The sequence below is a fragment of the Cherax quadricarinatus genome, chromosome 77 (assembly GCF_038502225.1).
Source record: "Cherax quadricarinatus isolate ZL_2023a chromosome 77, ASM3850222v1, whole genome shotgun sequence".
NCBI classification, from domain to species: Eukaryota; Metazoa; Arthropoda; class Malacostraca; order Decapoda; family Parastacidae; genus Cherax; species Cherax quadricarinatus.
Genome location: NC_091368.1, coordinates 10,025,453 through 10,052,785, shown reverse-complemented (window position 1 = coordinate 10,052,785; position 27,333 = coordinate 10,025,453). Strand labels below are relative to the sequence as shown.

At 36.8% G+C, this 27,333-nt stretch overlaps 1 protein-coding gene across 1 annotated transcript; it reads left to right on the top strand.

Annotated features, from left to right (window-relative positions):
- Positions 1-25,083, top strand: LOC128702053 (nephrin). The gene is made up of 4 exons (XM_053796062.2): positions 1-127; positions 7,556-7,735; positions 19,782-19,934; positions 23,935-25,083. The coding sequence occupies exons 1-4, from the start codon at positions 1-3 to the stop codon at positions 24,294-24,296; spliced, it is 822 nt and encodes a 273-aa protein (XP_053652037.1). The 3' UTR covers positions 24,297-25,083.
- The last annotated feature ends 2,250 nt before the right edge of the window (positions 25,084-27,333 follow it).

Below are 27,333 nucleotides of genomic sequence, written 5' to 3'. Positions count from 1 at the left end.
ATGATTGTTGGTGGTGGGAAAGGCAGAGGAAATGGTAGAGACACAGATGACTGGGGTAATCGTAGTGATGATAATAGTGATGGTGCTGGTGGCAGTGTGTGGGTCTCAGAGGACATAGTTATGAAGTGTAAGATCAAACTTCACATGCATTATGATGCCGTATACCTATTTATTTACTTATCTATTAATGTACCTACGTATGTATATATATATATATATATATATATATATATATATATATATATATATATATATATATATATATATATATATATATATATATATATATATATATATATATATACTATGTATATATATATGTCGTGCCGAATAGGCAGAACTTTCGATCTTGGCTTAAATAGCAACGTTCATCTTGCCATATAGGACAAGTGAAAATTTGTGTATTCAATAATTTCGCCAAAATCATTCTGAACCTAACGAAAAAAATATATTTCACTGTATTTGTTTACTATTAAATTATTGTAAACAAATCTAAAATATGTTTAGTTGGGTTAGACTAAAATAAATTGTTCTTGTTATAATAAGGTTAGGTAAGTTTTCTAAGTTCCTTTTGGTGCAAAATTAAAAATTTTTACATCAACATTAATGAAAAAAATATATGTTTAAGCATATAAGAGAAAATTTTAGAAAGGACTTAATTTTAAATGAGTTCTTGCTAATTGACCAGTTTTACATATTCGGCACGACATATATATATATATATATATATATATATATATATATATATATATATATATATATATATATATGTCGCTCTTCTTGCCCATTAAGCCAAACGAAAGTTTGTGTATGCAATAACTTCTGAAAAATCATTCTGAACCTAAGGAAAAAAATATATTTCATTGGGTTAGTTTATTAAATTTAAAATTATTCTAAATTATTCTAAATTTTAATTGCTCTTGTTATAATAAGGTTAGATAAGTTTTCAAAGATTCTTGTCGTACAAGTTATTAATTTTTAAATTAACGTAAATGAAAAAAATGTATCTTTAAACGTATAAGAGAAAATTTTAGAAAAGACAATTTTAAATGAGTTCTTGTAAATTGATCAGTTTTACCTCTTCGGCACGACATATATATTATCTCTCTCTCTCTCTCTCTCTCTCTCTCTCTCTATATATATATATATATATATATATATATATATATATATATATATATATATATATAGATAGATAAATAGATGGGGTCCACCTCAGCCTCGGGAAAGTAGATATAAAGGTTTCTAGGAAGAATATTTGGATTTCTTCCTGAAGCCATTTGAATATTCCAATTCTCTTACCACCCCATCTGTAAATTTTTTAACTAATATATCACATAACTAATGTAATTCCTTTCTTCAAATAAGATCTTTCCAAAACTATCAAAATACCGCCCAGTAAGCTACACCTCAATATAAAGCATGTTATTTGCATTAATAATAGATATCTAATAAGAAGCCGTGTTAATGAGTAAAATTTCATTAACGAGTCTAAACAAATATAATTAAAAAGCCATTCGTGCTTGACAAATACACAGAGTCTCATCCGTGAAGCATTTGAGGTAATGAACATTGTTACGATGCATCCATAAAATGAGGTTGCTTAATACTGTAGTAACAGTACCTGGTACTCATGGATCGAGGCATGGCTAGCTACCAGAAGCAGAGACTCTGCATAAATGACGTCTTGTTAATGGGTAGAATCATGCCGATAAGAAAATACGTAAGACGCAATGTGGGGGATTATGGCCTTTTATTAGAAACCTTTTCGTCTACAAGGGACTGATATATTTCCTGGAGAACAATACAACTTTTGAGGACCAGAAGGCATATAGACTTACAGTAGACCTGAGTACGGTGCATACACTCTACAGAGAAACAGAAAAAACACCTTATTAACTTCCAAGTGGTCAGACATTGGCTGTCGCAGCAGATTAGGTTTAGAATTGGAAATAGCCAAAAATGATAACATTAATTAAAACTCAGGATATTTCACAACCACCGATGTTTTAGTCTCCCAATACCTGATAATAAGATCATCTAACCGCACTTGCTCGCCTGGCTACTTGTATGTGGCTTCATGACCACATTCTTTCACCTCAGGATCTCTCTCCAACCCTTATGAATACCTGTGTCCTGTAGTCTGTGTACACTTATGAAGTCCCTATTGGACGACACAAATCAGTGAAAAGATATAACCTGCACTGCGTGTCTCATTTACGTACTGCCGGTATACTCAACCGCTGTGTTACAAGAAGCGAGGTGGAGGAGCTGGTGTTGACACCACGGGTGAGCGTAGCCATCCTTTCCTAAATAACTGTTTACTGTATTTTCAAAGGATTTGTTGAAGACTTTCCTGTACCAAGACATTATAGTGTTGCTGTGTCAGACCAGTATTATATTATTGGTGGTGATATCCAATACAAGCTGATAAATAAGACAACACCTGCAACACTGGGATATATTTATTGCAGGGAAGTTTTCCCTGAACGGCTGGCTTGCTCAGTCGAATGAAGAAACTTGTTTCACAGGCAAAAGAGTTTGACAATATACTCAAATGCTGCACGTGTGTCTTATTCATCAACCTGTAGATATTGCTTAGCATCACTGAAATGGGAAAATATACAATAACAGCTTTGGGCAGAGGATGTCGCGCGGCTAATAATGTCGAATTCAGTTGAAAGGTTTCAAGCGTGGGTATTTTACATTCGAAGGAGACAGGTGGAAAACAGGGAGAAGAAAATTGAGAAAAGTGGTTTTCATAGTACGTGAGGAGGCTGTCTAGACCCAAAATTGTAAGTGGTACCTTTAAGTTAGTAGAGAAAGCGTGTTCTGCTGTTGTTCGTTTGGATGAGAAGAGCTATTAACACTGATTGCATTGTACACTTAGTGAGCCTTGCTCATCTTCCAGCAGGGAACTTGACACCAAACAGTTGGCCCTGATGATATTTTGTCCTGCCTGCGCCTCTTCGTCCAGCAGAGAGTTTGACATAACAACTGCTGGCCCTCATTGTATTCTGCACTGCGCGTTTCTCTTCTTCCAGCAGAGGCTTGACACCGGGCAGCAATGCTCCTTGTATCAACTGTTTTAATCGTGTACCCCACGGCACTTTGCGCGGACAAATGGGTAATTTAATACTAGTATCATGCTGCCACTGCTGACTAATAGTACTGGTGTTTTCCTCCTTCAGTCATATTTCTTTTTATTTTCTTCATTTTCTTGGCCTTTTTCTTCTTTTTCTTTTTCTTCTCCTTCTTCTTAGTAATAGTACTAATAGAAAATAGTAATAACAGAATCTTCCTTATTTTTGTTGTTGTTGTTGTACCTTGCTTAACCCACTAAATCCGTGCGAGCCATTCACTGCACTAGGTAATGAAATCTCCCTCCTCCGTCTAGTGATGACATAAGGGACGCAGTATCTATCTATAGTCACCTACGAGAAGAATGAGACATGTGCAACAGTTAGGTATCTTTGTTTACGGTAATTTTCGCCTACACAGTATGCTTCTTCATTCGAATGATGATGTGACAAATAAATACGGCAGAAACAGTGAAGAGGTAAAGGTTAAGTAATCAGTATATCAGCATTGAAGATATAGTTTGACGACGTCAGTCACTCAGCTTAGAGAAGTGTTCAGCTTCAAGACGAAGCTCAACACCTCTTCAAGATGGTCACCTCAGACTGCATCTTCAAGGCTGATAGATCTCTCACATTGTTTTTACCTCTCCTCTAGCTTTGGCTTTCTCCATATTAGCAATCTCCGAACTGGACTGCTGTGTAGGCGAAACCTTTCAGAAATAAAGTTAGCTAAGCTGTCTTCAGGAAGGCACTGGACAGGCACCTAAAGTCAGTGCCTGACCAACCGGGTTGTGGTTCGTAAGTCAGTTTGTTTGCGGCCAGCAGTAACAACCTGGTTGATCAGACCCTGATCCACCACGAGGCCTGATCTCAGACCGAGCCGCGGGGGCGTTGATCCCCGAAACCCTCTCTAGGTAAACTCCAAGTAAACTCTTGTACAAGTGTACTTATCGCCATTGTTTACCACTGGTACATTATTCGCCTAAGAGATATTTAGTACTAATAACATATACGAACGACTCAATACATTGTGTTTGCTACTGATTTTCTGTATTAAATGAGTTAATCAGATACAACTTTCAAAATATTAATAACATTACATAATAAACAGAATAAAAGGCTTTCAAACAGACCAAAGTAGTTTTAAAACTGAATAATATAAAAGGCTTTAAAACTGAATAATATAAAAGGCTTTAAAACTGAATAATATAAAAGGCTTTAAAACTGAATAATATAAAAGGCTTTAAAACTGAATAATATAAAAGGCTTTAAAACTGAATAATATAAAAGGCTTTAAAACTGAATAATATAAAAGGCTTTAAAACTGAATAATATAAAAGGCTTTAAAACTGAATAATATAAAAGGCTTTAAAACTGAATAATATAAAAGGCTTTAAAACTGAATAATATAAAAGGCTTTAAAACTGAATAATATAAAAGGCTTTAAAACTGAATAATATAAAAGGCTTTAAAACTGAATAATATAAAAGGCTTTAAAACTGAATAATGTAAAAGACTTTAAAACTGAATAATATAAAAGGCTTTAAAATTGATATTAAATATGAAAAGGTTCTGAAATTCTTAACACAAGGTAACATTTTTTAATAAATACATTCAGAAAAATGATGCTGAACAAATAACATTGTACCAGACATTATGACATCAAACTCAATATCAATGATTATATTTTTTAATTTCCTTTGTAATAAATAATTTCATTTCAAGCAGGGTTAAATAAAAGTATATAATTTTGAGACTAAAGTTTTTTTTTCCACTTAACTGGTAACACATTGTCTAACTATATATATATATATATATATATATATATATATATATATATATATATATATATATATATATATATATATATATATATATATATATATATATATATGCAAAACAACCACTCTGAAAGAATAGAGAAATTCCAAGCGCTTTTGTGACTACTACATTATATACATATATATATATATATATATATATATATATATATATATATATATAACGATATATATATATATATATATATATATATATATATATATATATATATATATATATATATATATATATATATATATATATATATATATATATATATATATATATATATATATATATATATATATATATATACATATATATATATATATAGTGAAAAAAAATAGTGAAATTTCGAGCGTTTTTGTGATTTCACAAATTATCAATGACCTGTAATAATAGCAGAATGATACATAAGGCTGTGATATCAGCTCACGGTTTCGTGTGGGTGTTTGCAGACGCGCCCAGATGCGACGGTTCAGATGTACCTTCAAACTGCCAATATCCCAATCTCCTGCTTTAAAGTGCAGGTATTGCAATTCCCATTTCCAGGACTCAAGTCCTGCTAACCGGTTTCCCTGAATCTCTTCACAAAATATTCCCCTGCTCACACTCCAACAGCTCGTCGGGACCCACAAACCATTCGTCTCTATTCACTCCTATCTAACGCGCTCATGCTCTCTTGCTGGAAGTCAAAGACCCTCGCCCACAAAACCTACTTTATCCCCTCCCTCCAACCTTTTCGGGGCCGACCCCTATCCTGCCTCCCTTCCCCTACAGATTTATATGCTCTCCAATTCATTCTACTTTGTTCCCCTCTCAATAACCCCTCTTCAGCCCTCTAACTAATACTTTTAGTAACTCCACACCTTCTCCTAATTTCCACATTACGAATTCTCTGCATAATATTTACACCACACATAGCTTACGGAGGAAGAATTCTATTCCACTTCCCCATGGATATATTTATATATATATATATATATATATATATATATATATATATATATATATATATATATATATATATATATATATATATATATATATATATATATAGGGGATGGAAAATAGTAGTTCTACGATTCGTCACGAGCTATGCAATATTGCAGGAGTTGCTATAGGTAGGATGAGAGACAATATCTAGTTATCGCACAGAAAGTAATATCCCATTATTTTCCAATAATTTTGTCCATCTGAGCCATTTACAGCACAATAACAATGCAGTCTATTTTTTTACACATAACATATTAGAGAAGAAACTATGGAGTTTAAGAAGAGTCATTCTCCACTTCAAGGAAGCTAATTGTACTCATTTTATTATTTATGTTAGGAATTGAGGACATTTGCACCTGCACAGCTTAAAACTCCAGTCACTTCTTCCGTAAGGCAGATATATCCCTGTTTAAGGGCTTAGACCATACACAAGACGCATTTTTAAATCATAACACGAAACAATATCACACATTATTAAATAAGATTAGGAAATTGTAATACATGTAGGCCAGTTACAATCCAAATGTTCTTTTAAACAAGATGCATCAGTACTGAAAGTTTCAACCCGATCAGAAAAGGCTTTCTCAAGTTATCGTTGTGAAATTGCTGTGCTGTTTAAATTAATAAATTTGGCAATTTGGCACATACTCTGTTGAAATATAATACGAGCTTTTCTAAAAAAAAACCCAACGCTAAAAATTTCAAGCCTATCAGATAAAGCGTTCCCAAGTTAATGCACAGAAACACAGAAAAACTGGAAGGGAAAAAGAATAATTTAAACTTAACTAAAGTTTGCAGTGCACTAATATCCAGGCAGAGAAAAATATGTAGGAAGAAACTCAAGCTTTTCTGAAAAAAAGTTCTAAGAATACTCGAAGGTTAGATATTGATAGATATTGATATCAGTTGCATGTCAGTTCCAAATTTTTAGGTCAGTTTTCATATCATTATTCCCGATTTATGCAAGTTATTTCTGTATTCATGCAAGTTATTTTTATATTTATGCAAGTTATTTTTGTATTTATGCAAGTTATTTTTGTATTATGTAAGTTATTTTTTGTATTTATGTAAGTTATTTTTGTATTTATGTAAGTTATTTTTGTATTTATGTAAGTTATTTTTGTATTTATGCAAGTTATTTTTGTATTTATGTAAGTTATTTTTGTATTTATGCAAGTTATTTTCGTATTTGAAGTCAATATTATTTTGTAAACCGATATATGACATCAGAGAGATGCTGATCGAGATACTTGTGCAAAAATTGTGTATCTACATTGTAGAAACGTTTCCCCAACCAGTGGCTTCCTCAGTCCAGTACAAAGAAGAATGGTGGAAAATCAGAAGGAGTTTGAGTGAACCTTGGCCTACTGCCTCTGAAGTATCACCTTTCAGCGAATATATTTAACTCAGATTTGGAAATGTAAATCACACGACTTTTTGGGTCGTTTAGGATTATTATAAAGCCGCTACTTGATAATGGGTCTATATGGCCCGAAAAAGTCATATTGTCATGAGTGCTCTTAGAGCCGTGATTCATGCACGACTAACGATTAAGAATCGTAGCAGTTGTTACACATTAAGCAGCAGGTGTTGCCAGACATTACGTTCGAGACCGAACGAACTCAGGTATTAATAAGTCAATATGTTTATTTTTGCAGGTTTCGAGCGTCAGGTACCGGGGTACCCGAGGTACACCTACTCAGGTGACCCGGCGCTTGGAGAGCATCACCTGGTCATCAGCGGAATCACTATTACTGAGGACGGAGAGTATCAGTGCCAGGTGGGACCCACCCAGACTAACCCACCCATCTGGGCTGCTGCCAACGTTACTGTGTTGGGTGAGTTGTGCTGGAGAGAGATAGATGAAGGGTGGAGAGGGATACTGAGAGCGAGTATCAGTGTCAGGTGGAAACATCATAGATAGACTCATCTATCTGGACAGCACGATCATTCCACCAGTGTACTGTGGTAGAATGGGGGACTATGAGAGTGTCAGCTCGGGAAGATGATTCAGAGTAAGGGAGAGTAATGGAAAGCGAAGGCAAGCATGAGTCAAAGTTAATGTGGTAAGTGCATAAAATCCTTGTAACTAACACACACACACACACACACACACACACATACACATATATATATATATATATATATATATATATATATATATATATATATATATATATATATATATATATATACTATATATATATATATATATATATATATATATATATATATATATATATATATATGTCGTGCCGAATATGTAAAACTGGTCAATTAGCAAGAACTCATTTAGAATTAAGTCGTTTCTAAATTTTCTCTTATACGTTTAAAGATATATTTTTTTCATTAATGTTGATGTAATAATTTATAAGTTTGTACCAAAAGGAACTTAGAAAACTTACCTAACCTTATTATAACAAGCGCAATTTATTTTAGCCTAACCTAACTGAATATATTTTAGATTTGTTTACAGTAATTTAATACTAAACAAACACTGTGAAATATATTTTTTTCGTTAGGTTCAGAATGATTTTGGCGAAATTATTACATACACAAATTTTCACTTGTCCTATATGGCAAGATGAACGTTGCTATTTAAGCCAAGATCGCAAGTTCTGCCTATTCTGCACGACATATATATATATATATATATATATATATATATATATATATATATATATATATATATATATATATATATATATATATATATATATGTCGTGCCGAATATGTAAAACTGGTCAATTACCAAGAACTCATTTAAAATTAAGTCCTTTCTGAAATTTTCTCTTATACGTTGTTTAAAGATATATTTTTTTTCATTAATGTTAATGTAAAAAAAATTAAATTTGCACCAAAAGAATCTTAGAAAACTTACCTAACCTTATTATAACAAGAGCAATTTATTTTAGCCTAACCCAACTAAATATATTTTAAATACGTTTACAGTAATTTAGTACTAAACAAACATAATCAAATATATTTTTTTCGTTAGGTTCAGAATGATTTTGGTGAAATTATTGCATACACAAATTTTCACTTGTCCTATATGGCAAGATGAGCGTTGCTATTTAAGCCAAGATCGCAAGTTCTGCCTATTCGGCACGACATATATATATATATATATATATATATATATATATATATATATATATATATATATATATATATATATATATATATATATATATATATAATGTTGGAGTATCTATCAGTGTAAGGCTGATGAGTCTAGCAGATGGATGCCAACCAGAAGGAAGCAAGCAGCCAGGGAAATGGCACGGCTGGCAATACTAGGAGAGGCAAGTGTCGATCATGCTTACAGCTTCGTTGTCTCAACTCTAATGGTTTCCTCCGCAAACACGTTAGTTGCCCTGGTTCAAGATGTCCTCCTGTGGAAAGTGATGATCCAGAGCCACCTCAGGCACCTGAACCTACTCCAACAGATTTCATCTCATCAGACAATCTCTTGGAATCAATTAAAGCAACAGGTACCAGGACACTCACACATATTCCCAAAGCAGCCCGTCCACACGCAGCTGGGAAACTTACAGACCTCCTGAAAAAAGTAAACGATGGTTCCACTATCTTAAATGCTCCACCAACCATCAAGGCATGGCACAACTTGCTACTTTTTGGCAATGTCTGCTGAGCTGTGCCAGAAAGAAGGGGAAAGAGGCTAGTCTCAATGATAATTAAATCTTTAAGAGATTTTCCTAGAGTTGATAACCTCATTCCTTCCCCGTCAACACAAAAAAGGGAGAGGCAGAACCCCCACTCACTCTATTGACAGTGAAAAAGTCAGAGTCCAGGTGAGCAAGAAAATTGAAGAGGGCAACACAGTGGGGGCAATCAGAATTATTACCAGTGAAGATACAGTTGCTCCCAGGGATGCTTACACAGCTGAAGCACTTAGAGGAAAGCACCCTGCCAGGGAAACCAGTGGCACCAACAGTTCCAACACCTCTGTCCCCACTATGGAACCATTGATTGTGGAAGACTCAGACATTTACAAAGCAATAATGTCATTCCCATCTGGCTCTGCTGGGGGTTACACTGGAATAAGGCCACAGCATTTAAAGGAAATGGTTAGTCCAGTTATTGGGGAAATTGCAGAGACACTGCTTTCAGAGATCACAAGGTTCGTCAACAATTCCTTGGCTGGTCTGATTCCTGATGAAATTAGACCTTTCTTTTTTGGTGCAACACTTTGTGCACTTAAAAAGAAGGATGGAGGAATTCGGCCAATTGCAGTAGGCAACACGTTACGCCTCCTCGTATCCAAAGCTGCTGTCCGAAGTATTCGTGCACAGGCAGCCATGATGCTTCAACCAAACCAGCTTGGCTTTGGGGTCTCTCAAGGAAGTGAAGCAGCGGTTCATGCAACAAGGGCGTATATCAGCAACCTGCCTGAGGACAATGCAGTGGTAAATTTAGATTTCAAGAATGCATTCAATTACCTGAAAAGAGACGTGGTATTAGCAGCAGTACAAGAACATTTCCCTGGTCTCTTCCCTTTTGTTTCAGCTGGGTATAGCAAGGAATCAATGCTTCTCTTTGGAGAGCATGAAATCACATAATCGGAGGGTGTTAAACGAGGAGATCCTCTTGCACCATTTCTCTTCTGTATAGCAGTTAGGGAAATCACAGTCAGACTGACCAGTGAGCTAAACATCTGGTTCCTAGATGATGGCACACTAGCAGGTACAAAGGAGTCCCTCCTACATTACCTTACACAGATAATGACACGGGGACAGGAAATGGGTCTTGTCCTGAATCCATCCAAATGTGAAATCATCTCAGTCAGTCAACAAGTGATAAATGCAGTGAGATCAAAACCACCAGGAGCAGCAGTCATTGCCTCCACAAATAGTATCTTGCTAGGAACACCTCTGGGAAGCAATGCCATTGACACAATTCTCAGGAAGAAATTGGAAGAGTTAAGGAGAATGGAACAACGAATAGGCAATCTGGACACCCACGATGCCTTGTACCTTCTCACAAAGTGCTTGAGTCTGCCCAGGTTGACATATTTCCTAAGATGTGCACCTTCATATAATAACCCTATACTGCATGAATATGACAGTATTCTGAGGCAGATTTTTACGAAAGTACTTAACCTTACTCTAGAAGACGGGCAGTGGAACCAAGCTACACTTCCAGTCAGACTAGGAGGCATTGGTGTCCGCAAGTCATCACAGATTGCGTTACCTGTTTTTCTGTCCTCGTGTATTGCATCCAGAGAGCTTGTAGCAGCGATTCTCCCTGAACATCTTAGGGACAAGATTGGAGTCCAGGACCAAAAATTCATTGACGGAGCAATGATCTGGGATAATCTAACGGGCTCTGAAACCAGACCTGCTCCCCCAACAACTACAAACAATCGCACTGGGATGGTCCAATAGTGGAAAATATAGCCTCAACAATGCTTCAGAGTGTGTCAGGGTAGGATAGAGCCCGCCTCCTGGCAGTGAGAGCCCCTCATGCTGGGGACTTTCTGTTGGCTGTTCCCAACTCCAGCCTTGGCACACGCCTCGACCCACAGACCATCCGCATCGGTGTTGCCCTTCGATATCCGCCCCTATTCTCGCCGAACACAGGTGTATTTGTGGCAGTGAAGCAGCAGACCGATTCGGGTACCATGGTCTTGTGTGCCGTAAATCCGAGGGAAAGATTGCAAGACATGAGGAGGTTAATAACATTATCAAGAGGAGCCTTACAACAGCTGGATGCCCAGCAGTAAGGGAGCCACCCCAACTATGCAGATCTGATGGCAGCCAGAAGCGTCCAGATGGTATCACCCTTCAAGCCTGGACAGGTGGTGTGGGACTATACATGTGCATCTACCTTGGCTGATACCTATCTCCAATACACCAGGGAGGAAAGAGGGGCAGCTGCCAGCTTCAGGGAGTCCCAAAAGTCTAGAAAATATGGAGAACTTGCCCATCATTATATGTTTGTTTCCATAGGCTCAGAGACCCTTGGCTCATGGGGAAAGAGTGCATCTAAATTCCTTAAGGAGCTGGGAAAAAGACACGTCAGGGTAACTAGGGATCCCAGGGCAGCTAGTTTTATGTTCCAGCGGCTCAGTGCGGCTGTTCAAAGGGGTAATGCCTGCTGTATTTTGGGCACACGCCCCAGCTCTGAGTAGCTGGATGAGATTTTCGCCTTATAATCAGTGATACACACATAATAACATGTACCTTATATGCCACCTTTATATCAACAATGTATCTCTTAAATCTTCTGTACCATATTATGTAATAAAATATTCCTATTGGTAAAAAAAAATATATATTAAAAGATGGGGTGGTAGGGGAAGTGGAATATTCAAACGGCTTCAGGAAGAAATCCAAATATTCTTCCTTGAAGCCTTTTTATCCACTTCTCCGAGGCTATGGGTCCCACAATTTACACCAGAGGTGGGCCCCATCATATATATATATATATATATATATATATATATATATATATATATATATATATATATATATATATATATATATGTGTGTGTGTGTGTGTGTGTCGTGCCGAATAGGCAGAACTTGCGATCTTGGCTTAAATAGCAACGCTCATCTTGCCATATAGGACAAGTGAAAATTTGTGTATGCAATAATTTTGCCAAAATCATCCTGAACCTAAAGAAAAAAATATATTTAACTGTGTTTGTTTAGAATTAAATTATTGTAAACAAATCTAAATTATATTTAGTTGGGTTAGGCTAAAATAAATTGCGCTTGTTATAATAAGGTTAGGTAAGTTTTCTAAGTTCCTTTTGGTGCAAAATTATAAATTTTTACATCAACATTAATGAAAAAAATATATCTTTAAACGTACAAGAGAAAATTTTAGAAATGACTTAATTTTAAATGAGTTCTTGCTAATTGACCAGTTTTACATATTCGGCACATGTATATATATATATATATATATATATATATATATATATATATATATATATATATATATATATATATATATACATATATATATATATATATATATATATACATATATATATATATATATATATATATATATATATATATATATATATATATATATATATATATACATATATATATATATATATATATATATATATATATATATATATATATATATATATATATATATATATATATATATATGTCGTGCCGAATATGTAAAACTGGTCAATTAGCAAGAACTCATTTAAAATTAAGTCCTTTCTGAAATTTTCTCTTATACGTTTAAAGATATATTTTTTTCATTAATGTTAATGTAAAAAATTTTAATTTTACTCCAAAAGAATCTTAGAAAACTTACCTAAGCTCATTATAACAAGAACAATTTATTTTAGCCTAACCCAACTAAATATATTTTAGATTTGTTTACAATAATTTAATACAAAACAAACAAAATGAAATATATTTTTTTCTTTAGGTTCATAATGATTTTGGCGAAATTATTGCATACACAAATTTTTGCTTGTCCTATATAGCAAGATGAGCGTTGCTATTAAAGCCAAGATCGCAAGTTCTGCCTATTCGGCACGATATATATATGCTCTAAAGAGTGAGGATAGTGAGGCTCAGGTTAGGGTGTGTAGAAGAGAGGGAGACTACTTCCAGGTAAAAGTAGGTCTTAGACAGGGATGTGTAATGTCATCATGGTTGTTTAATATATTTATAGATGGGGTTGTAAGAGAAGTAAATGCTAGGGTGTTTGGGAGAGGGGTGGGATTAAATTATGGAGAATCAAATACAAAATGGTAAGTGACACAGTTACTTTTTGCTGATGATACTGTGCTTATGGGAGGTTCTAAAGAAAAATTGCAAAGGTTAGTGGACGAATTTGGGAGTGTTTGTAAAGGTAGAAAGTTGAAAGCGAACATAGAAAAGAGTAAGGTGATGAGGGTATCAAATAATTCAGATAAAGAAAAATTGGATATCAAAATCGGTAGGAGGAGTATGGAAGAAGTGAATGTTTTCAGATATTTGGGAATTGACGTGTCATCGGATGGATTTATGAAGGATGAGATTAATCTTAAAATTGATGAAGGAATAAAGGTGAGTGGTGCGTTGAGGTATATGTGGAGGCAAAAAATGCTATCTATGGAGACAAAGAAGGGAATGTATGAAAGTACAGTAGTACCAACACTCTTATATGGGTGTGAAGCTTGAGTTGTAAATGCTGCAGCGACGAGGCGGTTGGAGGCAGTGGAGATGTCCTGTCTAAGGGTAATGTGTGGTGTAAATATTATGCAGAAAATTCGGTGTGGAAATTAGGAGAAGGTGTGGAGTTAATAAAAGTATTAATCAAAGGGCGGAAGAGGGTTTGTTGAGGTGGTTTGGTCATTTAGAGAGAATGGATCAAAGTAGAGTGACATGGAGAGCGTATAAATCTGTAGGGGAAGGAAGGCGGGGTAGGGGTCGTCCTCGAAAAGGTTGGAGGGAGGGGGTGAAGGAGGTGTTGTGGGCGAGGGGTTTGGACTTCCAGCAAGCGTGCGTGAGCGTGTTAGATAGGAGTGAATGGAGACAAATGGTATTTGGGACCTGACGAGCTGTTGGAGTGTGAGCAGGGTAATAATTAGTGAAGGGATTCAGGGAAACCGGTTATTTTATATAACCGGACCTGAGTCCTGGAAATGGGAAGTACAATGCCTGGGCTCTAAAGGAGGCGTTTGGGATATTGGCAGTTTGGAGGGATATATTGTGTATTTTTATACGTATATACTTCTAAACTGTTGTATTCTGGGCACCTCTGCAAAAACAGTGATCATGTGAGAGTGAGGTGAAAGTGTTGAATGATGTTGAAAGTATTTTATTTTTGGGATTTTCTTTCTTTTTGGGTCACTCTGCCTCGGTGGGAGACGGCTGACTTGTTGAAAAAAAATGCCTTGGTGAATAGGTAAAACTGATCAATTAGCAAGAACTCATTTAAAATTAAATCCTTTCTAAAATTTTCTATTATACAATTAAAGATACATTTTTTTAGTTTATGTTCATGTAAAAAATAATGATTTTGTACCAGAAGAACTTTAGGAAACTTACCTAACCTTATTATAACAAACGCAATTTAATTTAGCTTACTCCACTTAAATATATTTTATATAAGTTTACAATAATTTGATAATAAACAAACACATTGATATATATTTTTTTCGTTAGATTCAGAATGATTTTATGTGAAATTATTGCATACACAAATTTTCACTTGCCTTATTCGGCAGGAAGAGTGTTGCCATTTAAACCAAAATCACAAGTTTTACCCATTCGGCACAACATTATAATATATATATTTTTTTATTTTTTATTAACACACTGGCCGATTCCCACCAAGGCAGGGTGGCCCGAAAAAGAAAAACTTTCACCTCATTCACTCTATCACTGTCTTGCCAGAAGGGTGCTTTACACTACAGTTTTTAAACTGCAACATTAACACCCCTCCTTCAGAGTGCAGGCACTGTACTTCCCATCTCCAGGACTCAAGTCCGGCCTGCCGGTTTCCTTGAATCCCTTCATAAATGTTACTTTTCTCACACTCAAACAGCACGTCAAGTATTAAAAACCATTTGTCTCCATTCACTCCTATCAAACACGCTCACGCATGCCTGCTGGAAGTCCAAGCCCCTCGCACACAAAACCTCCTTTACCCCCTCCCTCCAACCTTTCCTAGGCCGACATCTGCCCCGCCTTCCACTACAGACTGATACAATCATGAAGTCATTCTGTTTCGCTCCATTCTCTCTACATGTCCGAACCACCTCAACAACCCTTCCTCAGCTCTCTGGACAACAGTTTTGGCAATCCCCGGACCTCCTCCTAACTTCCAAACTACGAATTCTCTGCATTATATTCACACCACACATTGCCCTCAGACATGACTTCTGCACTGCCTCCAGCCTTCTCCTCGCTGCAACATTCGTCACCCATGCTTCACACCCATATAAGAGCATTGGCAAAACTATACTCTCATACATTCCCCTCTTTGCCTCCAAGGACAAAGTTCTTTGTCTCCACAGACTCCTAAGTGCACCACTCACTCTTTTTCCCTCATCAATTTTATAATTCACCTCATCTTTCATAGACCCAACCGCTGACACATCCACTCCCAAGTATGTGAATACGTTCACCTCCTCCATACTCTCTCCCTCCAATCTGATATCCAATCTTTCATCACCTAATCTTTTTGTTATCCTCATAACCTTACTCTTTCCTGTATTCACTTTTAGTTTTCTTCTTTTGCACACCCTACCAAATTCATCCACCAACCTGTGCAACTTCTCTTCAGAATCTCCCAAGAGCACAGTGTCATCAGCAAAGAGCAGCTGTGACAACTCCCACTTTATGTGTGATTCTTTATCTTTTAACTCCACGCCTCTTGCCAAGACCCTCGCATTTACTTCTCTTTCAACCCCATCTATAAATATATGAAACAACCACGGTTACATCACACATCCTTGTCTAAGGCCTACTTTTAATGGGAAATAATCTCCCTCTTTCCTACATACTCTAACTTGAGCCTCACTGTCCTCGTAAAAACTCTTCACTGCTTTCAGTAACCTACCTCTTATACCATACACCTGCAACATCTGCCACATTGCCCCCATATCCACCATGTCATACGCCTTTTCCAAATCCATAAATGCCACAAAAACCTCTTTAGCCTTATCTAAATACTGTTCACTTATATGTTTCACTGTAAACACCTGGTCCACACACCCTCTACCCTTCCCAAAGCCTCCTTGTTCATTTGCTATCCTATTCTCCGTCTTACTCTTAATTCTTTCAATAATAACTCTACCATACACTTTACCAGGTGTACTCAACAGACTTATCCCCCTATAATTTTTGCACTCTCTTTTGTCCTCTTTGTCTTTATACAAAGGAACTATGCATGCTCTCTGTCAATCCCTAGGTACCTTACCCTCTCCAAAACTATATCTCCACCTGCTTTTAACATTTCTATCTTTATCCCATCAATCCCAGCTGCCTTACACCCTTTCATTTTACCTACTGCCTCACGAACTTCCCCCAAACTCACAACTGGCTCTTCCTCACTCCTACAAGATGTTATTCCTCCTTGGCCTATACACGAAATCACAGCTTCCCTATTTTCATCAACATTTAACAATTCATCAAATTATTCCCTCCATCTTCCCAATACCTCTAACTCTCCATTTAATAACTCTCCTCTCCTATTTTTAACTGACAAATGCATTTGTTCTCTAGGCTTCCTTAACTTGTTAATCTCACTCCAAAACTTTTTCTTATTTTCAACAAAATTTGTTGATAACATCTTTTTTTTTTTTTTTTTTTTTTTTTACACAGGGTTTGACAAGGTTAAGGATCCCTAGCTTTATTGACAGCTATTTACAGGTTAAGGATTCCTAACTTTATTGGCAAGCTAAGAGCTGTTACCTACATCAGCTCATTTGAAAGCATTTTTATTGTTATGAGACATACAAGTAGGGAACAGGATGAAGTTGGAGCCATCTGTGGGCACTCACTCTCTCATTTGCTCTCTTTTTACATTGCTTCACCACTCTCTTAACCTCTCTCTTTTTCTCCATTGCATCACTTCTACTCTGTAAAAACTTCTCATATGTTAACTTTGTCTCCCTTACTACTCTCTTTACATCATCATTCCACCAATTGCTCCTCTTCCCTCCCGCACCCACTTTCCTGTAACCACAAACTTCTGCTGAACACTCTAACACTACATTTTTAAACCTACCCCATACTTCTTCGACCCCATTGCCTATGCTCTCATTAGCCCATCTATCCTCCAATAGCTGTTTATATCTTACTCTAACTGCCTCCTATTTTAGTTTATAAACCTTCACCTCTCTCTTCCCTGATGCTTCTGGGTTTACAAGGTCCCATGTACTTAGTGTCCTCTCTCATATATCGGTCAAACAGGTAAATTTCTGGAAACCAGGATTGCCCAGCATAAATACTCAGTCAGGACAGGGCACGTAATCACCCACCGGGGTGGGATGCTGCCCAGATTAAAGTACCAAACAGCTCTGTCCTGGAAAGAAACATAATTGAATCTTCCCTCTTGAAACATGAAAGGAATATAGTATACAACTCAAATTATGGGTTATACAAGAACAATGCCATACAAAATCACAGGATTGTTCATTATGTCAGGTGGGTTGATGAATTGGTGACGCCCGACCAGTGTCTACGTACCAAAACTTCACACCACGTCAGTATTGATGGTTATATAACTCCTGTAGCTATTAATGTACCATACAGCGACAAGCACACAAGATAACGTGATAACGTAAGATAGATTAAAGGGTATTACTAGAATTTAGATTATAGAAATATTATCGGATAGGCATAGAAGTCCCCATGTATGGCATATTAACAGACACTAAGAAAATAGTAGACAATATTAAGGAAGAGATACTTCTCAGTACATCGGTAGAACTTTCGACCACCCCAGAGCAGGACATTTAAACGGACAAAGAACACATTGTAATTCTTTCTTTCATTATTTGAAAAGGTCACACAGAATAATAGCTGTCCACGTCTACAGTATCTAACGAGAAACTTATTTTCTCAAACCACATGACCTGTTATAAACGATTACAAAAAGCTTAAGGCTGACTTTTTATATCTTCTAATTTCATACTTGACATCTCAGAAACCCTCCTACCCCATATGGGTAGTAGGGGAATGATGGTAGGGTGGGGTTGGCACCGACTACTAACTCAGTCTAAGGGTAACCGTGGCCGGTGACACCTACGCTAGTCTGAGACCTCTCTCCCTGCTTTGGTTGCTCCCTTGCAACATTGTACAGCTCATGATGACTCACTGAGAAGTGTGAAAGTACTTGAGCTAAAGATTTCCACCCCCCGTGGCTTGTCCTGCATAATTAAGATCGCCAGTCTGCGATTGTTTGCATATATATATATATATATATATATATATATATATATATATATATATATATATATATATATATATATATATATATATATATATATATATATATATCAAAGAAAGTAAATAATCCAACTCTTCCTCTAAAAATATGCAAGAAAATTATCATTAATTAAAAACCTCAGGAGAATGAAAGTTCAAGCAAAATATCTTTTATTCAGTCACATATGTATCATTATAGTGGCTTCAATCTGTATATTTTTAACAGCCTTGTGTCCGTCCCTCACCACTATACGTGAATTAAAAACACGTATCGAGAATTGATACAACTAATGAATGTCTTTTTAGGTAGTAGTAGTTATTGGTCTCTCTTATTCGGCTTGCAGTCCAGCAGGAAATCTGATAATGGAGGTAAATCTTATGAAGCCTTATTTATAATGAATATTAGACGTTGAAGCTCAGGCATCTAAATAACCTTCGGTTTCAGGTACTCACTATAATATGAGATTTTCTGAATACTGAGAACAAGTTAGTATTCTAAGTATAAAAATTACATTTTCACGTGTGCTTCTTAATTATTTTTATATAATATTTCCTTTGTTTTATAATAACAACAACAACAACAACACCAATAATAATAATAATAATAATAATAATAATAATAATAATAATAATAATATTAATATTAATATTAATATTAATAATAATACTAATTACTAATTCTTATTTTATATTACCATTATTATAATTGGATTAAGTGGTGTAATGCCAACAATAGTGGAAAAAAATAAAAGCTTGCAGAAACAGCCTTTATAACTCTATTATTATTATTATTATTATTATTATTATTATTATTATTATTATTATTATTATGATTATAGCAGAAAGGGCTGAAATGGGTGAAATTTTAAGACCTTCTTTTCAAATCTGACTGGAAATACGATAAAAGGGGTCGGGAAGGATGATACCGCAACACATTAAATATGATCTGTCTCCACAGTGGCTCCAACTGGCATCACCATTCTTGGGTGGGAGGACGGGGCGGTGGTGGAGATGGTAGCTGGTGCTTCTCTGGTGCTCGAGTGCCTGGTGACCGATGCTCGACCTGCAGCCATCATCATGTGGCACAAGGATGGTCTTCTTCTGGACCAAGGTGTGTGTGTGTACTGACCTATTTATACTAACCTATTTGTGGTTGCAGGGGTCGATTTGTAGCCCCACCTTTTCGCTGGTCGCTACTAGGAGCACTCTCTACCTGCTTCAAGAGTTTTATCGTACCTCTTCATGAAGGTGTGTGTGTGTTTGTGTGTGTGTGTGTGTGTGTGTGTGTGTGTGTGTGTGTGTGTGTGTGTGTGTGTGTGTGTGTGTGACTGTATGTGTAAGATCCTATTTGTGATTACTGTTTGTAGCAACTGGTGCAGAATTAAACTCGTAATTTTTTTTAAATTACCTCTAACTTATTTTAAATTACCAATAATTATAGCAATTACTGCTTCCTCTTTCAGCGCATTCAGTTTGTCACCCATACTAAGAACAAAAAATTTCTAATATCCCTTCCGTTAAATTTTTTTCTTCAGTTTACAACTGTGTCTTCTTGTTATTCCAGTTGCTGGTAGTACGAAATCTTCAATTTACAACTTTGTCTTCTTGTTATTCCAGTTGCTGGTGGTACGAAATCTTCAATTTACAACTGTGTCTTCTTGTTATTCCAGTTGCTGGTGGTACGAAATCTTCAATTTACAACTGTGTCTTCTTGTTATTCCAGTTGCTGGTGGTACGAAATCTTCAATTTACAACTGTGTCTTCTTGTTATTCCAGTTGCTGGTAGTACGAAATCTTCAATTTACAACTGTGTCTTCTTGTTATTCCAGTTGCTGGTGGTACGAAATCTTCAATTTACAACTGTGTCTTCTTGTTATTCCAGTTGCTGGTGGTACGAAATCTTCAATTTACAACTGTGTCTTCTTCTTATTCCAGTTGCTGGTAGTACGAAATCTTCAATTTACAACTGTGTCTTCTTGTTATTCCAGTTGCTGGTAGTACGAAATCTTCAATTTACAACTGTGTCTTCTTGTTATTCAAGTTGCTGGTAGTACGAAATCTTCAATTAACAACTGTGTCTTCTTGTTATTCAAGTTGCTGGTAGTATGAAATCTTCAGTTTACAACTGTGTCTTCTTGTTATTCCAGTTGCTGGTAGTACGAAATCTTCAATTTACAACTGTGTCTTCTTGTTATTCCAGTTGCTGGTAGTACGAAATCTTCAATTTACAACTGTGTCTTCTTGTTATTCAAGTTGCTGGTAGTACGAAATCTTCAGTTTACAACTGTGTCTTCTTGTTATTCCAGTTGCTGGTAGCATGAAATCTTTTCATCTACTCATTAAGATTTTTTTTATCTTAATGTGGTTATCATGTCTCTTCTTTTCCTCGTCTCAGCCAACGAGGAAATCATTTATAATTTTAGCCTGTCATCGTAAATCATCTTTTAAACTCAAATATCAGTTCTGTGGCGCATTCTTTTTTTTCAGATGCGGCACAACGCACCTACTGCACTTTCCAGTTTTGTAACAGTGAAATTTATAAGCACCTTTCTTAGCGTATCACTATAAATATATGTGAAAGCAGTCATATAATTCACCAATGAAGCCTCGAGTTTCGCAAAATTTCATTTATATGATCTGGAGAATTTTTTTCTTGTTAGATCTGCTGCTTAAAATTTTTTGTCACAAAGACTATTAATAATATTACCTGATTTCGTATTCTCCCATTTCCTTTCCACTTACTGGAGGTTCCTTGACGCTGGTGAGGGCTCTTGATCTAGGGAATTGGATCTGTGCTCCGGTTCCCTGAATTGAGCCTGAATGCCTTACACCCCCCCCCACGCGCTCCCCATGATTATAATAATAATAATAATAATAATAATAATAATAATAATAATAATAATCCCATTTCCTTTAGATCACATCTAGTTATATTAAATTTCATCGGTGATCTGTCCCTCCATTACCTCAGTTTACTCAGATCATCTTTTAAGGATTTATTGTACATTCCTTCTTGTAAATCACTCACATAAATTAAAAACATTGTTAGGGCAAGTACAGATCCTTGTGGCATGCCACCACGCACACATTTTACCTGTTATAATTGTTTGAATTTTTTTCTCTCAAATAATGTTGATCATCCAACGTAATAATATAGTATTATTTCTTCTGTAAAGTGCAGTTTCCATATTTGTCTTTCATGGAGAACTCTTTCGAATATTTTCATAGCATATTTTTATTCACTAAATGTTGAATCAACTTTTCGCCAAAACCTTTTTGCAATATTTTTTTTAACAAACTAGTTAACGAAACCAGCTTGTAGTTGAATATGTCTTAACTGTCTCCTTAAATTACTGGCACAATGTTTACTGCCTTTTATTTTTCTTCTGGTTTACCTTCTTGCAATGAAATCTTACAAAATTTCGCAAGTGGGTAGTGTAACTCCTCTACACATTCATTTAATTATCAAGGTGCTGAAACATTTGATTTGATTTTGATTTTTTATCAGCACCTAGTTGCATTTTTACTTCGTTTTCAGTTATTTAATTATCTTACAATTCAACTGGCTGTCAGGTATTAAATTCCACATATTGAAAGTATTCTTTGTTAACACGCTTTGAAACTTTCTATTTAATGCCTCACACACTTCCTTCTCTTTGTCAGTGATTTTTTTTTTACCATCATCGTCCAGCCATTGTACTTTGTCTTTAACGCTTAATTTACTTCTTACAAAAATAAAAGATATGGTTCTGCCTTGCTATTGTCTACCTATCTTTTTCATACTTTCTATCTTTCTCTTCACTGAACATTTGTAAATTCATTTCTGGCATCCATGAAACTGTGATAAGTTTTTTGATTGGCTGGCTTCCTATATTGCTTCCAAGCCTTTAATTTTTTTTTTAAATCTTCATCATTTTTAATTAAATCATTTTTGTACATTCATTGTACAGATTATTTATTTGGTCCTTTGATATAAGATGTTCTATTTAATTTATTTTATATATACTTTTAATACATTATAATTCTCTTCCCTATAATCTTGTCGTTCCTGCTCATAAATTTCTTTTCTTATCTCACATAATTTTCCCTACATATGCTGTCACTTCCTTTATATATTTATAGAGAAAAAACTCACATTATATTAAGGGAATTTATTAACTATTTATTTACAGTTCCTGCTTCTTTTCTTTCATTATAGCTAAAAATTTAAGTTACTAAAGTTTTCTCCTTATCACTATCATTCTTTATCAACTTTATAATACTGAATATTGTTCATAATCTTAAAGCTAAAAATATCTTTCCAAAAATACATTCATAATCACTGTCTTTGCAGAGGACCTCAGATACGACAGTTCAGATGTCCCTCCAAACTTCCAATATCTTAAACTCTTCCTTTAAAGTTCAGGCACTGTATTTCCCATTTCTAGGACTCAAGTTCGGCTAACCGGTTTCCCTAAATCCCTTAAAAAAATATTACCGTGCTCACACTCCAACAGCTCGCCAGGTCTTAAAATCCATTTGTCTTCATTCAGTCCTAACACGCTCAAGCATGCTTGCTGGAAGTCCAAACCCCTCACCCACAAGCTTTCTTTACCCCCTCCCTCCAACCTTTTCGGGGACAACCCCTACCCCGCCTCCCTTCCATAGTAGATTTACATACTCTCCACTTTGATCCACTCTCTCTATATGACCAAACCTCCTCACCAACCCTTCTTCAGCCCTCTGACTAAAACTTTTATTAACTCCACACCTTCTCCTAATTTCCACACTACGAATTCTCTGCATAATATTTACACCACACATTGCCCTTAGACACGACATTTCCACTGCCTCCAACCGCCTCCTCGCCGCAGCATTTACAATCCATGCTTCACACCCATATAAGAGTGTTGGTATCACTATACTCTCGTATATTTCCTTCTTTGTCTCCACAGATACCTCAACACACCACTCACCTTTTTTCCTTCATCAGTTTTATGGTTTACTTTATTCTTCATGAACCCATCCTTCCATCATGTCTATACCTTTCCTAGCATACCTATTCATAAAGCTGTGAATGATGTAGTGGATGAAGCATTTTCAACACTGACTGGTGATCTCCACCACCACAGGACTGGTGGAGGAGAGAGTGGAGGCGTCGTCACAGCCTCGACGCTGGAGCGTCAGGAGTCGCTTATCTGTGACGGCAGCGCCTGAAGACGACGGTAAACTGTACACCTGTGAGGCTGACCACCCCGCTCTTAGGAGGAGCTCCGACCCCCTGTTGGCGTCCATCACTCTCTCGGTCCTTCGTGAGTACTGCTACCTCCTGGCTTCCATTACTCTCTTCGTCCTCCGTGAGTACCTCTACCTCCTGGCTTCCATCATTCTCTCCGTCCTCCTTGAGTACCACTACCTCCTGGCTTCCATCACTATCTCTGTCCTCCATGAGTACGTCTACCTCTTGGCCTCCATCACTCTCCGTTCTCCGTGAGTACCTCTGCCTCATTTAAGGGAGAACCGTGACCTTATGCTGACCTCTGTCACGTTTTCCTCCTTGAATACCTGTACTTTACTCTCAAGAGAGATTTAAAAGATCTTGACCCCCATCGCTGTTCTTCATGAGTACATCAGTACCTCCAGCTCACTCTTAAGGGAAGCTCTGGCCTCCTTACTGGCCTCAATTACCATCTCTGTTCTCCGTTACCCCTTCCTCACTTTCACAGGTCTAACCCGCTCCTTCATCGGTCAGTACCTCTCATACTCTTTTACTGATAATTCAGATATCAATTTATCTCTTGCTTCGTCTCCTGTACCTCTTACCTTCCTGATGTATGTAAGTGGTCACGCTGGCGCCATTCGTCAGGAAGAGGAAACAGTGGCTTACTCCTTGGAAGGAGGATCGAGCCTACACGGTTATTTTCCTTCTTTATGTCTCCATGAATGAAATAATAATATTGTGAGACCCTCTTTGTGCGCCCAGCTAACCTTCACTCTGCTTAAAAGAGATCCGTCCTCAAGATTGTCTCCACTCGTCTAATATTATCCCTAATTTTTAAAGGGGTGGGCGGGTAAGCCAGTGGAAGGCCTTGATCAGATACCTGAAAACTACAGCTGTGGGTCATCATATGAATAAGATCCGCGTCAAGAAATACGTGTCCTGTTTCCTGACATATCATACCTACTTTACGTAACCAATCCTAATCCAACTTAAGATTCTCTCTTACCCTCTCTTTATCTTCTCGGAGTACTTTTACTCCTGTAGAAGGTGAGATTTTTCTCTGGTGAATTTTTTTTCTTCAGGAGATTAGAAGCTCTCCTTCCCTTCCTAGGATCACTCCTGATTACGTTCCTTTCCTCAGGCGCAGTTTCGTTCCTACAGGCTAACAGTAATACTTACCAGTAATTAATGGTCCTTCATTCAACTGTGTAATATCACTTTACCTTCAGCATGAGTGGCCTTATCCTTTGCGTGCTTTAAATGCTCCTATATGTGGGTGAGTGTATGTGCATGTGGGAGTGTGTACCTGATTGTTGATGTTTGTACGTTCATGTAGGAGTATCTTATTACCTTTTGACCCCTCGAGGGAGGTTCCTTGACGCTAGTGAGGGGCTCTTGATGTAGGGAATTGAATCTGTGCTCCGGTTCCCTGAAATGAGTCTGAATGCCTTCCATCCCCCTCCCCCACATGCGCTGTATAATCTTATGGATTTAGCGCTCCCCATAATAATAATAATAATAATGATAATAATAATAATAATAATAATAATAATAATAATAATAATAATAATAATTTGAGATTGAAGGAATTTCCTCTATAGCTCATGATCGGACCTCTTAAATTTCGACTGACTGTTGTGAAATAGACTGAGCACGTGTGTTCTTAAAACACCGCATGATGGTATACAATACTGACGTTCCCAAAATACAACACCGATGAATGAGAGACTCTTGTGTAACATTTGGATATCTTTATTGTGGAAACGTTATGCCAGTTAGTGGTTTTTTTCAGTCCAGTACAGAGAAGAACGGTGGAAGATGAGAAGTTTGAGGTAATCAGTCCCTTAGCCTAGAGGTGATGAGTTCATTTTATTAATCCTGATAAAAGTGCACTATATGCGCGTAGAAGGGACTTAAATACAGCAAACATGTGAAGTGAAGCAGCTGGGGGCGGCGTCACCGGTGGAAAATTCAATTGGTGGAAGCATATCATGTGGTGAAAATTCCCCAGTAAAGGGGGTATCTCTCAGCCCTCTCAGCGCCCCCCTCAGCTTTCTGAGAGATTTAGCCCTCTCAGAAGGGGCTAGTGGACTCTTCCTTCCTCACAAATAGCTTTATTAAACCCACATGTACCATAGCGTCACGAGGCACGTCTTCCTCTCCTTGCTAGTGGTCCTGATGAACTACACAACGATGTTAAAGGAGAGTAATTATTCTTCTCCTTAGCAAGAAAACTAAGGGAAAACGTGCAGCCCACTTTATCTACAAGTTGGGACTATTTAGGAATTCTAGTCTATATCTAGATAACAAGAAACCTACTGTCTTATATTGAATACTGTTGCAATGTGTAGCAAGGAAGAGATATAAAACTAAGTTCAGCATATTCTTTGTGCGGACGATGAGCTGGAGGGTGATGAGGGCGGCAGGCCTCAGAGTGCTTCAAGGACGTACGAGTGACATGTGTGTCATGAGGGCATTGCTTCCTTATCGTTAAAAGACAAAAGAACAGTAGTGACCAGTGCGTTCTTCATTCTTGTTCATTCTGACAATCTCAGGAAACTTGGAAAGTTATACTACTTTCCTCATACGAGTCAGGAAATTCGCGGCAGAACTAATCACGTAGTGTTTATTGCGTCTCCGTGTTCTCCCTGCTGTGGATAATACCACGAAACTATGAACAAATGATGGTACTGAATGGTAAAGTGCAACCGGTACTGCGAGTCATTGCAACGAACATTCTCGACTTAGTGGCGAACATAGTGCAACATTCCCCGAGATTCTCAAGCCTTCAGTGAAGTCACCGTTATCGGCCTTAATGGCGCTGTCAACGCCAAAAGCTCACGTTACACGAGGAAGGTAAGGCTTAGTCTCACTTGTATCGCCATAAAGAACAGCAATCCTTGGGCAGACACAAGGTGATTAGGGCTGTCCTATTTAAGGTCGTAATTAGGGGATTTACGCCCAAATCAAGTGAGTACCACTACGCATTTCAGATGATAGTGAAATGCTGGAGATACGCTCCTTTGGGGCAAATTGGTTTCTAACCCACTTGTTAATCAACAGCTACAGTGGGACCTGGAACGGCACCCCGAAGGGATGGCCAGGAAGAGGCTGCTGGACATCGTACTGTTAACAGATAAGTACGGGTTGCTATATGTTTCATGCAGGAAAGTGTACTTATCTAACCAGTTCTCCACATCGTACATCTTGGCCAGGCAAGCGGAAAATAAATACAAAAAAGATACCCAATTGTTGTACAAATGTTTCATTTATCAACTCATCGATTTTTTAAACCATTTATATAACAATA